The sequence below is a fragment of the Boleophthalmus pectinirostris genome, unplaced genomic scaffold, assembly GCF_026225935.1.
Source record: "Boleophthalmus pectinirostris isolate CB_2022bp ecotype Guang Dong unplaced genomic scaffold, ASM2622593v1 HiC_scaffold_13, whole genome shotgun sequence".
Classification (NCBI taxonomy): domain Eukaryota; kingdom Metazoa; phylum Chordata; class Actinopteri; order Gobiiformes; family Gobiidae; genus Boleophthalmus; species Boleophthalmus pectinirostris.
The window spans coordinates 11,696,652-11,710,326 of NW_026571036.1; the positions used below are offsets into that span (position 1 = coordinate 11,696,652).

The following is a 13,675-nucleotide window of genomic DNA, read 5'->3' on the forward strand; positions in this document are numbered from 1 at the left end:
TGTGATTTAAGCGACTAATTAGCTAGCACTGTCACAAAAACATCCATCAGCGCGGCGAGTAAAAAGCTACAAATTTAACACCGAGAAGAGGAAATGGTGAGGCTCTCAACTGATGTTTAATGCTAGAGTTTGTATTCAGGGTGTTAAAGACATTTCAGTGTTGTTTAGTCTAGTCGTATTTTTTACCGTGATATTCTGTTTTGGAGAATTTCATGTGTCAGTGCCAATTAATCACCTCAATCTGACAAAATGATGGATCAGAAAAAGGCAAAATGTTAAGAATTCTTTGTACTTGAAAAGGACACCCAAGAGGCTGATAATATCCAAAGCAGACGTGTTTTAGTGTGAGATCACAGTTGTATTTGTTGAAGCACACTCCACAGCCCCAAGGCCACAGGGATACACGGAGCCAAAGCCTTTTCATAATCTCACAGTTAAGAAGTGATGTTCAAAATGGAAAGGTCAAGTCCCAGACAAGGCCTAACAAAATGGGACGTCTGAGTTTTACCTGATGTGGCAGCAGCACAAAACCTCCTCACAAAGTCTATTCAGAGCGGACTCAGCCAGTAGGAGCCGGATATCTATAAAGCTTTTAGTGCCCTTGTGTTTTTTTTGCAAGGGGCATGTACTTCACAATAGGCAAGTGACACCTAATGGTAACAAACTACTGTATTATGATATTTACGATATTTATTGCGATATTTTGTGGAGGCTAACAAAACTGTGAATATGCTACTTTTTCCTTTTAAAATGTTTTGGCCAGACTTAATCCAAAAAACTAAGACTTAAAAGTGCTTAGAACTGTTATTTCTTCTTGTAGACTGCACTGAAATGGAGCAAAGGATCATGGTCTATGTAGTTTCCTCTGTCTTTTTTTTTTTAAGCTATTGCTGCACCGTAACTCTTAATTTAAGCAAAGAGACTTGTAATTCAATATATTGTGATTGACGATACGATATCACGATATTTCGGTTATTGTTACATCCTTAGTAAGGATTGAAATTAAATTCTAAATTCCTGTAGTGTTAAATAAACAGGCTCAGCTTCATGTTCTCTATTTACTAGAGTTTTGATAATAAGAATAATAATGCATCAGTTTTATACAGCGCTTTTCTGGACACTCAAAGACACTTATTCAGCATTATTCAGCAGAGCATTATTCATTCACTCCATACTCGGTGGTGGTAAACCCTGGACAGACTGACAGAAGCGAGGCTGCCAATCCGCGCCATCAGCCCCTCCGACCACCACTATCACTCACACACACACCACTTTCATAGGCAATGTGGGTGAAGTACCTTGCCTAAGGACACAATGTCAGTTTTTACGACTTGCGCCCCACTGTAGTACCTGAATTTCCCAGCGAACTCCCATCCGAGTACTAACCAGACCCGGCTCTGTTTAGCTTCTGAGATCTGATGGACATATAGCTTATAGGGTTATGGTAAAGGTCAGGACCTTTTTATAAGTAGGGTGACCAAACATCCGTTTTTGCATCCTGTCCTGGGCGTCCGTTTTTTTGGTTTTTTTTTAAAGTGATGGAAATGTCCGGGTTTTCATTACCGTTCATTGGGGCTATTAAACTGAGCATCTCTCGTAGCTCTCTGTAACTCAGAAGGAGCGAGCGAGACACAAACAACATGCCGAAGCGCAAATGTGCATTTATTTGCATTTAAATGTTATTTGTACAAAAAATTCTCAGTTTTCCGGCCTGGTCGGGACAAGTGGAAGGCCATGTGCACAGGTTGCGAGGTGAGAGTAGCTCAATATCAAGGCCCCAAACCCCAACCCACAGTAAGGTGTCCGGGTTTTCACAAACGGAAATATGGTCACCCTATTTATAATGCTATGGGGTTGGTTCAGTGTTTTGTTGTAGGTTAATATTAGAATAAGTTTAGTGTTAAGATGAGAAGTTTAAGAATACACTTTAAGAATGTGGGGACATAGAGACATTTTCCCCCTTTCTTTAAAAATCTCACAGAAACGTGGGCCAAGCTCAATCCCTCACAAAACAACACGTGTTATGGCAGAACAGCAGTGCGCTTCATGTGTCCTATAAAACAAGGCCAGCCCTCTGACATCTCCTTCCTGATCAATGCTCTTTTAGAGGCGTAGTTTAGCGGCTAACTGGGCGACTCATCTCCTGTGACTGCACTCAGACATACAGCACATTAAAAGTATGAAATATACGTCCTCCGCTGTGGTGGAGGTGATGGAGATTCACAGCCAGGCTTTTAGCATCGGGGCTAAATGTTAGCTGGGAGTGTTTTGGCGGCCGCGAGCCCATAAAGCATAAATGGCGTGCACAGTTAGCGTTGCGTAGCGTTGTGTCTGCGTGCTGTATGACACGCTGCCAAAGGTGGGGTTTAGTGGCTCAAGGCTAAAGGGACCATAAAGAAAAGTTAATGGGGTGTGGCAGTGGCGTGTGATGGAGCGCAAAGCTAACACAGCAGGCACGCAGGCGGCTGTCACACTATGAACTGTGGGTAAGAGCCCTGAGATATTTTCCACTCTCACTACTTTTACACATGTTCTCACTTCACTCGAGCCTCATGTTTGAATCAATTCAACTCAGAATCAATAGTAATTAGATTTTTTTTTCAGTTTTATGGTCATTTACTAGGGATATAATATATCCTTATCCAATATTTTTTGCGATATTGTGGAGAAGCTATTGTAGACAGGATATTTATTGCTTTTAAAATACCTTAACAAGACTCAATGCTCAAATCAGTACTCCCAAAAATTAAAGTAAAAAACATACCGTATTTTCCGAGGTATTAGGCGCGCACTTAAGCCTCTAACCCTATCAAAAAACGGCCGCGCGCCCTGCAAGCCAGAGCACCCTATACACGAATCCACTCAGGTGTCCCAGCATGTTTTCAGTAAACTACAAAGCCACACCACCCACAGCGCACGCAAACACGCATGGATCAGACAGCGACCGCTCAGCGACAAACACCCACAGCCACACTCATCTCTCCACACGGACGAGGAACGGAACGGAACGAAGGAACGAACCAAAAAAGCGAGTGCAATGTGCCTTTCTGAGCCACAACTGGACAACTGAGTCACTGCGAACACGCCAACAATCCAGCGGTCCCAGACAGCACCCTGCCTACACGCCACAACTGAACAAAGCCCAGAGTCACCGTGAACGCCACAAACAAAGTCCGACTGACCCATCCAACTGTTGTGTTTCGTTTAAAGTCCATTGCGGTTTATTTGTGAAATAGTTCGAAAATAAACCATTTAATGACAGTGTGTCTTATAATCCAGAGCGTGCCTAATAGCCCAGAAAATACAGTATTTCTTCATGTTGTCTGCACTGAAATGAATCATGGTATATGGAGTTTCCTATGTTTCTTAGCTGTTACTACTATAAAACAATGGCTTTAAACAAATTAACTTGTGACTAGATAAATTGTGACAGAGCACAATATTATTGAGAGACCTTTTACGATACGATATCATGATATTTCGGGTATTGTTACATCCCTACCATTTACTATGTAGGCCTACTTATTTCAGTTTTAGTAGGCTTATTTGATCAGTTTTAAAACTTGTACATCTTACTTTATCAGTCTTTATGTAGCCTTCATAAAAAAAGCAATTCTACTGAAATGAGCTTGAAGATTTTACCTTTTGTGCATGTTTTAGGTTGATGAAAAAAAAAAACATTGCAGCTGGCAGTTTGAATCCCGCTCTTGACATAAAACATCATTGGTTGAGCATTCAGATCCAGTGACCCACAGGTTGCTGGTGCCCCTAGTGTCTACATACACTGGTTTATAAGTGTGCGTGTGAATGGGTGAGTGGTTCCCTGTTGTAAAACGCTTTGAGTGCCTTGACGGTGGAAAAGCGCTGTCACTAGGCTCAGGAGTCAAACACGGAACCTTCTTGCTGTGAAGCGAACAATCCAAACAATCAATGTGCCGTGAAATGTGAAGAGATCAAGAAAACATAATAAAAATACTTTGCTATTATAAACATTAGTGTGCAGATTTAATGGTGTAGATCTTCAGGTTCCATCCAGTACCCACACTTGCCCTTATCTATAGACAAACTTATAATAATCAACATCCCCCATTTCTATAAAAGAGACTCAACTCTTTGATTAAGGTGACCAGACATCCCTATTTACCCGGGACAGTCCCAGTTTTGAGCCCTGTGTCCCCTGTCCCAGCAGATTTATTCAAAAGATTGATTAATTTGTCCCAGTATACAAGAAATGTCCCAGGTGTCCCTATTTTTGACAAATTTCATCTCTGCAAACAGTAAAGTGAAGCATACATTGTCATCTGTTTAGGTAAAATGCAAAACAATTTTCCTTAACTACGCACTTGTTTCACACCACCAAAAAAAAAAAAAAAACAGGAACGCCCCAGTTTTTTATTTTGAAATTCTGGTCACCCTATGTTTGATTTATGACAAAGTCGACATGGCACAGATGACCACAGGGCTGTACAGCAGTATGTGTATGTATGTTTGTGTCTGAGTGTATGGGAGACTCACCGCGGGGCCTGGGGCTGTGGTGGCAGGGGCAGCGGTGGCAGTGGGCTCAGGCAGGAGAGGAGGAGGGGGAGGGGCAGGAGCCAGGCTGGGGCACCTGCCGATGTCAGCGTTCACAAAGGACACGGGCTGAGAGAAGTCCGACAGGCTGCAAGAGACACAGCAGTGGTTAAGAGTTTGCGGTTATTCCCCTGTTACCTTATGCAATCTGAGCATCCTAATTACTCACCACAATGTTTTTATAGGCACTTTTTACAACTCTCAAAGACCAGTGCACAGTTTGTTACAAAGGTAAAACTAACAACAACAAGCATTCTAACACCCACTTGATTAATAAACAATAAAATACATTATAATTAGATGCAGACAGCACACAGTGGACATAATAATTTGACCTCAACAGCTGCTTCAATATAAAGTATCTGTACGGTAGCAGAATATATTTTGCTTAAATATATGGAAAACTATTAGGTAGAGAGCCCAGAGGGAGTATTCAGCTTATTTAATTGTGTAATTAGTAAGGATTTTTATGAATCTGAACTCTATTTAATAACAAAGTGAGATAGACCAAACGGAAAGGCATGAATTTGGTTGACATGGCAAAAGAAATTATTATTATTGATTAAATCTACCTGTCACTCACACAGAGCTACAAAAAATAGACATTTCAAACTTGATTTCGATACTAAGGAATAGACCAATACACGACGACACCACAATCATAATAAAAAAGCACTCTTTAGTTATACAATAGAATATGATTTTCAATATTAAATAATGGTACTTTCTTTTATATTTTCATGTGGTTTTATATCTGTGTAATCCCTCAGTGGTCCATGGGCGTATACGAGTCTACGTGCATTTATACTTGTTCTGATACAGCTCAAGGTCATTCTAAAGCGATTCAGAAAAGATTCATTTCTGTCCTGTGAATCAGACTTATTTAGTACTGATACTTGCTCAAGAGACTGTAGTTTAAATACTAGTTTTAGTATCGATTAGTATATTTGATTTTCAATACTGTGGAAGGGGAAAAATGTCTGTGTGTTTAAACAGAGAAGCACTGAATCACAACACAACAATATCACCGAAATAGCAGATCAAGAGAAGGATCAGAACACATTTCGATTTTTATCATTTTATTGTCCAGTGCTACTTTAAGATATAGGAACCAGACCACAATGGCACTTAAAATTACTGCTACTTAAGCTACTTACAGGGTTCCCACTCTTTTTCAAAATTTCAGAACTTTTCAATGGATTTTTCATGACCTAAAGTGAATTTTCCATGACTTTACGGCACCTATATGTGTAGAAATGATCAGTCTTTTAGGGCTAAATATGAAATGTTAATCATTTCCACTCACCTTATGGTTTGGCATTATAGTTTTTTAACATTCAAAATACTGTCAGTGCATTTATTGTCGTCTCTTTTAAACAAAAGGCGCCGACGTTCAAAAATAATCATAATAGTCTAATGATAAGTTAACAGAACGCTCTAGTTGCGTGAAAGAGACTCTAAAATCCCATGACTTTTCCAAAACTTTCATTGAAATTACAAAATTCCAGGATTTCCATGACCGTGGGAACCCTGTACTTACTATAACTTTAAAACTATGATTTAATTTATTACTGATATCTGGCACGTCCCAATTCTAAGACATTTTTATAGTTATTTTCAAAAGTAATTAACAAATACCATACATCACAATACATTCATCATATTGAGCTAAGCCACAGAGACAATTATACAAGGATCAGTAGCGAAGCACTGGGGTGAAACCAGGTAAAAAGTAGAGTCTGAGAGGAGAGCGAGAAGTCTGATTTGAGTTATGAGAAGGTTTATGACGGAGGACAGCTTGATTACTGCTGTAGACGCAAAATGAGACCAAGCCTTTATCATAATCATAACATCGTGACCTCCGACTGAACAGCTAACTACATTTGAAGTAGAGGAGGCAATTAAGCACGATGGCAAAACGGGAAGACGGCAAGATGGTAACTGTGTGCTTTTACAGTAGAGGTCGACTTAAGAAGACACAAATGTGGTTTTATTGACTTAAGAGTGCCACATATTGAAGTCAAGAGCATAGTAGTAGTAGGGTAAGTGGTTGTAGTAGAAGTAGTAATAGAGCTGGTATCACAAGTAGTAATTTTACTGAAGGACAACTAGAAAAAAGTTGGAATACTGTAGTAACTGTAAGAGTACTGGAAGGAGTTGTAGTATAGGTAGTAAGAGTACTAATAATACAAAAGTAGATGCAGTAGGCTAGTGGTAGTAGAAAATGAAGTAGAAGAATGTCATAATATTTGTGGTTGTAGTGGTAGTAGTAAAAGTAGTGGGAGTTAATAGCAGTGGTGGTGGTAGTAGTCAGAACTGGGGACTTGCAAGTCATGACTTGGACTCGAGTCAGACTTGATCACTATTTTTAGGATTTGAGACAAAATGGACTAAGACATGGGACTCGACTTGGACTTGAACTCTGTGACTTGAGAAGACTTCTCCCAAAATATGTTTTTAGAAAATACTTTTCTCTTTGCAGTTGATATTCCCACTTCTTTGTTACTTTGGATGTAAGTAAAATACCGTAATGTAGATTCCTCAAATGTACTACAGTAATATACAATACAACAAAGTAAATGTGGGAACTACATAGTACACGATAATTCCATTTCAGTGCAGACTACATGACAAAATAAGTGCATTTTAAATCTTAATTCTTTCTATTCTGACCATAATGATTCACACTAAGATCTTGTCAAGACAAGTCAAAAATGCATTTCTGCAACTCTTATATAAATATTGTATGCCTTTTTAAGTACAATTTGGTTAAAATTCATATAAATTGCAAAAATCTAAGCTATATTTGGTACTTTGGCTTAAAGACTTGAACTGATTTGAAGCTCAAGGCAGACGACTTGGACTTGACTTGGGACTTATGGGCCAGTGACTTGAGACTTGATTTGCACTTGCCTATTTTTGACTTGGGACTTGACTCATACTTGAGGTCAAAGACTTGAGACTTACTTGAGACTTGCAAAACAACAACTTGGTCCCACCTCTGGTTCTAGTAGTAAGCAGTGGTAGTTGCAGTGGTATTAATACTGGTAGTTGTACTAATAGTAGTGATGGTCAGAGTAGGAGTGGTAGTAGTACTGGTATAAGTGAGAGGTAGTAATAATAGGAGTAGAAATGGTAGTAGGGATAGTACTAATGGTAGTGGTATTGGAATTAGTAGTAGTCGGAGTAGTAGCAGCATCAGCCAATCACAAAATCAGTCAATATTTTGTTGTTTACTCAAGAAATACACTTTACAAAACTGCTTTGCTTTCTGTAACTAACTTTTTTGTAATTAAAGTACAAGTCTTAAGAATAGTACTCTTTACAAAACTGCTTTGCTTTTTGTAACTAAAGTTTTCATGGTAACTTCTCTTTGCCTTCAGACTGAAATAAGAAGCTCCACCTCTGTGACTGTCGGAGCGCTCAGAGGAGGAGGAGTTAGCTGGTCAGTTGTGCCTGCGTCAGTGCTTTAACTCGGGCTAAACACATAGAATCCTGCTGCTGACTCTGGTGCTTTTAGGTCTGATTTATCTGAAGATGTCAAGGGCCCCCCACACTCTGAATCCATCACCTCTCTCTCCCTCCTCCTCCTCCTCCTCCCTCTCGCTCAAATGGCCAGTCTCACTTATTCCAGAGTCCTTCTTGATTTGATCTGATTATAGCGCAGGGCCTGACAGCGTTTTAATAGAAAAATCAGATTTCATTTGCATGGGTAGAGGCAGGAGCAGCCCGGGTCGCGGCACAATGGAAATCTTAGCGCTGTCTGGACGTGGTTCAAATAGTAAATGTAAAAATGCGACTAATGATTTTGGCACTGGAAGTTCTTACTTACTCATGTCACTGTTGCTCGGTGGCATTTGAATATAAGACATGAAACACATATATCTAGAGTTTATGAGCCATAAAGATTAAAATATAAAGCATGAATAAATATTACAAATTTGTTCTTATAAAAATACATATTAAATTCGAAATACCTACTAGATGCCAACTGCTGTGATTACTTGTTGATAATAACACTACACTAATATGAAACAAAAATGCCACATGTATTTCTGTCTTTAGTCCTTGTGAAAAAGGCGTTTGATATCCCCTAATGTTTCTTTAGTTGGGTCTGTTAAAGATGCATTATGTGCCTTTTCAGGTAGAGGGTTATGGTGTGTTCAGACGGCAGTGTCAAAAAACACCCTAGAAGCCTCTATGTGGACACCTTTCTACTGCAGTTCAGATGCCCCAAGCACGCGTCTTGGATCAGTCCTGATCTAGTCCTAGTCCAGTCCTGGCAATCGGCTTGGTGACTGCGGCGTGTATATATTTATACCGGGCTAATGACTGCTTTAGCTTTAGTCCTGCTTTAGTCCTGCTTTAGTCCTGCTTTAGTCCTGGTTTAATCCTGGTCTTGTACCTGGTCTAGTCCTGGCGATTGGCTCAGTGATCGCAGCGTATATATTGTATAGTCCGTTAATATTTGTGGCTCTCCGCCCCTGTTCTTGAGTCTTTCTCTTTCTTCCAGAAAATAACGTCGCTACATCAACTTCTGCATCATGCATCAATAGAAAAAAGGCTCAAGGCATGCCACATTGATTTTGTTGTTTTTTCAATTAAAAATCATTCATATGAAGTATTTATATTTATGTTTAAATAATTATATGATGTATTTACACTTGCCGCCGAATTTTCGTCACCTGACAAGTACGAGACCAGACAGTGACACTCGGCGCACGTGCAGAGTTCTGTAGTGAAGTCTAGGACAGTAAAATGGTTTGTGTTAAAGTACAAAAAGCTGACAGACAGTGCTGAGTTTTCAAAGAATAGTGGACAACCAATTATTTTTTTGTTCAGTGTAAGGACCATGCAGTTCGTCTGATATGTAAAGAAAGTGCGGTGGTTTTCAAAGAATATAATCTGCATCATCAGGGTCGGGGGAATTCTGTTATACGGCCGACCCGACCCCGGCCCCCATCACAGTCAGGAGCCATAATGTGGCCCCCAGAGAAAAAAAAGTCTGGTGACCCCTGTTGAAGAGTATAAACTATTACAGATTATTTGCGTTAACAAAATACAACATATCTATACTAATGTGATTACATGTTTAAACTATGTGTAACTTACACAGTGTTGATCATGAGGTTCCAGATACAGCCCTTGAAAGGCACATTGACTTGGCTGGAGGTCTGCGCCACTTCTGCTGGGAAACCTCCCAGGAAAACCCTCTGGAACACCATGGGCTGGTCGTGAGGAAGACCCACCTCCTTCTTTGGCTCCTCATCCACCTGCACTGCAAAGGCTCTGACAGAACAATCACAAGTTTAACATAAAAAAGAAAGTGGTAAAAAAAATAAAATCACAAAATATACATGAATGTGAAGCAGTTTCCCACAACTGTAATTTGTGAACACGGACTATGCACACCAAAAATCCAATCTAATTTCTGGATTATTGAAATGTCATGTAAACAGTTCTGATGCGATCTGATCTGAGTACCTTTTTATTGTTCAGCGTAGGTATTGACAGGAATAATTATGCAAAAAGGAAAGATTTTCAACAATGAAAAATGTTAAAGAGTCAAACAGTTATTTTAAAAGGCATTGTACTTTGTCTTCCAAATACAACAGTTACTTTTTTCCTCTGTGTTATGAGCTTCAGTTGCTTCATTTGACCATCAGAAGTCCATGTTTTACCACCACGATCCTACTTAAGTGTGACTCACCTGCCGGCCAGCCTCTCGATGCGCAGTGAGTGCTCCCGCCCGTCGTGGAGGATGCCCTGCTCTGGGCGCCTGATGACCCTGCGTGGGGTGTGAGTCCCAGTGAAGAGCAGCACCTCCAGAGCGCCCTGGTTCAGCATCACCGACAGGTACGGCTGCAGCACAAACACAGGCCAACTTACTCACAGCGCTCACAAATGTAGGCAAATGTGTTGTGCTGGAGGAGTGTTCAAGTCTCCTCTTAAGACCCATTGTTATTTATTGGATTCTAGCGCTGTGTGAGTTGTGTGGTCCCCTGTGCCTTCTTATAATTTTATTTATTCATTTAATAGCTTTTTTTCTTCACATTTTTACTGTTATTTATTGTTTTTTAGCTACTTACTTGTTGTTTTAAAGCTACCCTCTGTAAGTTTTTTAATTTTTCAATATCAGATATGAAATCTCCCCTCACCTGGCTTTGGTTCAGACTCACCTGTGCTCTCTAGTCTTCTTCTGTTAGACCAAAGCTGGTAAACTATCAGATTGCAGTGATTTCGTGGTGTTATGTGAGAAAGCAACAGGACTGGGTTGGCTAGTTTAATTAAAGATGGTAGCTTTAAGGTATTCTCTTGGTTTTCCTGGTTTTATTTTGATTATTTCTTTCATGAGCACGAGAAAAATTGTTTTGGGTTTTTAATGATGTTTTGCGCAGCCCTTTGGACATGTTCAGTTTACAAAAGGTGCTATATAACTAGAGCGGTTTGGATTAAGTCTTGGGAAATAGTAAAGATTTTGACTACTTGTCGATAGCATAGATGGACAAAAGGGTAAAATCGTTGGTCTGTCAGAGGACTAGGAAAAGCCCATGTGAGAGCAGCAGAGCACAGAGAGGCAGAGGTGTGCAGACAGACAGAGGTGGTGAGAGCAGCCGAGCAGGGTCAGGCTAATTTGAATTTTAATTCAGTGTGTGCCAGAGGGCGAAGTGGGAGACAATTTACCACCTGAAAATGGAATTTCAATTTGAGGTGGGGACAAATTGAAGTGAGATGTAGCTACAACATGAGGCTGGGCGCGCGCCTCGCTCCCACAAACCCATAAAGACGCACACACGTGAGCACGCGGAGACAGCGGCGTGTCACGCAGAGAGACAAAGGCACTTTATCACAAATGAACTCACATGTTCAGTCAATTTATACAAGAAGAGGAAACACACAGGCAGGAGCAAGCAGACACTGTGGAGACCAATGCATACACAATCATGCAGCTGCTAGGGTCAGGTATAGTGCAAGTGGGTTTTCAACTGGGTAACTATCACAGCTACTACTACAGTATCACTGATGCTACTGCTACTAGTGCATCGTGTACTACATCCACAGCACCACTGCCCCTGCTGTTTGTCTGCAGGTAAAATAACACTTTTCCTATGCATTGTTATGCTCAGAATATGAACACAGATTTACGACATTTATTACTACTACAACCTATAGAGGGATTATGAGACTATGTGACTTTGCATTCTACTGCATGTGTCTCCTGCAGAAAGTCACTGTCCTGTCTGGTATCATGTCAGTGTCTTGTAGGATTTCAGCAGATTTGAGGCTCTCTCGGGGGCGGGGCTAGTTCTATCGATCAGGTATGAGTGGATGTCCCTCTACTGAAGTTTGAGACATTTCTTCTCGTCATTTACGCACTCACCTGCATTTAACACATACGGGTCATTAAGTCATATCCCCCTCACTAATGTTCATTTAGCATCATAACTTATTTTATCACACGGCGATAAACTGTTTTAGTGCTGACAACATTGCGAGCTAGTGTTGCAACTTCATGTTAACCGCACAAACAGCGGCTGTCTCTACACTCTGCTGCGCTCGCATCCGCTGTGCTGATAAACAAATAATCCGTCTATAGCTTACATGTTTATAATACCAACACTACCCTGCATTTTAATAATACTACAACCACAGCAATAGAAACAATAGGGTTTAGTAGTATCAACAATCACTACTGCAACTACAACATTTTGTCAGAATAATACCATACCAACTTTATTTATAAAGCACTTAAAAAACTTTACAGCTGGCCAAAGTGTTGTAGACAAACACAGGATAGACAAGGACAATCGCAGTACAAGACAATACACAATATAAACGCAATATAACTATAACAATATAACAATAACAATATAACTACTAAAAACACAAAAAACAATAAGATACTCCACAAACAAGAAATGTACATGTCGCTTGATAAAAGCCAGTGAAAAAAGGTGCGTATAATCCTTCATGCCTGTCTTTGGGACTCATAGAACCATAGTTACATTCATAACTTTCAGGTAAAATGAGTCTATTGGACTTTTATGTTTGAATAGTTGAAATAGTTTAGTCTGTTGACAAAATTCTGCCCCCCATCCAAAAGACTAGTTAGCAATAGGGATGTAACAATATCCAACTCTCTCGTTACGATATTATCACGATATGCATCTCACGGTATGATATTTATTGAGATATTTTGGAGAGGCTGATATAATTGTAGGGAGCTTTTTTGCTTTTAAAATACCTTGACAAGATTTTGGTGTGAATTATTTCCATCATAATCCCAAGAATTCAAGTAAAAAACATATTTCTTTATGTTGTCTGCACTGAAATGAATCATTGGGGTATGTAGTTTCCAAAGTTTTAAAGCTGTTCCTACTTTAAAACAATGCATTTAAGCAAAGGAACTTATAATACGATACTATTGTGAGACATTTGACGATACGATATCACGATATTTCGGTTATTGTTACAACATGGCCATTTTCCTGAATAAAATGCGTGAGGTTATCCTTTACGTCGTCAGATTTGAATCAGTCCGTTACTTACTCAAAACACTGAGTCATTCCAAACTTTTCCTAACCTTTCTTAAATGTCCTTACATCCTCCCTCATTCTCTCCTCTTTCTCTATTCTCCTCTCTCCTCTAAACATCCCTCCCTTCTCTCGTCTCCTATCCCCTCTGCCTCCCTCTCTTTCCCCTTTGTCCCCTTTCTAACATCCATTAGTCAGGGCCAAGTTGAGTTGATGGTGTTTTTAACCTCTCTTAACCTTTTGGCGGCATAGACACACTCGCATACATACATACACACACAAACACACACACATATACACACACACATATTGCTCTGCCTGCCAGCGTAGTTAGTAAAAATAGATTTATGCATCCAACGAGCGGCGATGATGGATAAGCTATGGCTAACCCCTGTCCCCCGTGCGGTGCATAGACTGGAGACGGGGTAAGCAAGTTTCACAGTGGAGGACATGCATAGTAATGACGGTGGGAGACTGAGATGCAAGCAGAGATAAAGGGTTACACATGCGAGTTCTAGTTATGGTGATGTGGTAGAAGGAACATGAATAACAGTAAGAATGAATTAGTA

At 40.0% G+C, this 13,675-nt stretch overlaps 1 protein-coding gene across 1 annotated transcript in view; it reads right to left on the bottom strand.

Annotated features, from left to right (window-relative positions):
- Nucleotides 1-13,675, bottom strand: part of LOC110156398 (laminin, alpha 2) — a 332,216-nt gene that overhangs the window by 24,237 nt on the left and 294,304 nt on the right. Inside the window, 3 exon segments of the mRNA XM_055149659.1 lie at nucleotides 4,516-4,660; nucleotides 9,685-9,861; nucleotides 10,283-10,434. Coding sequence (XP_055005634.1) covers nucleotides 4,516-4,660; nucleotides 9,685-9,861; nucleotides 10,283-10,434 — 474 coding nt within the window.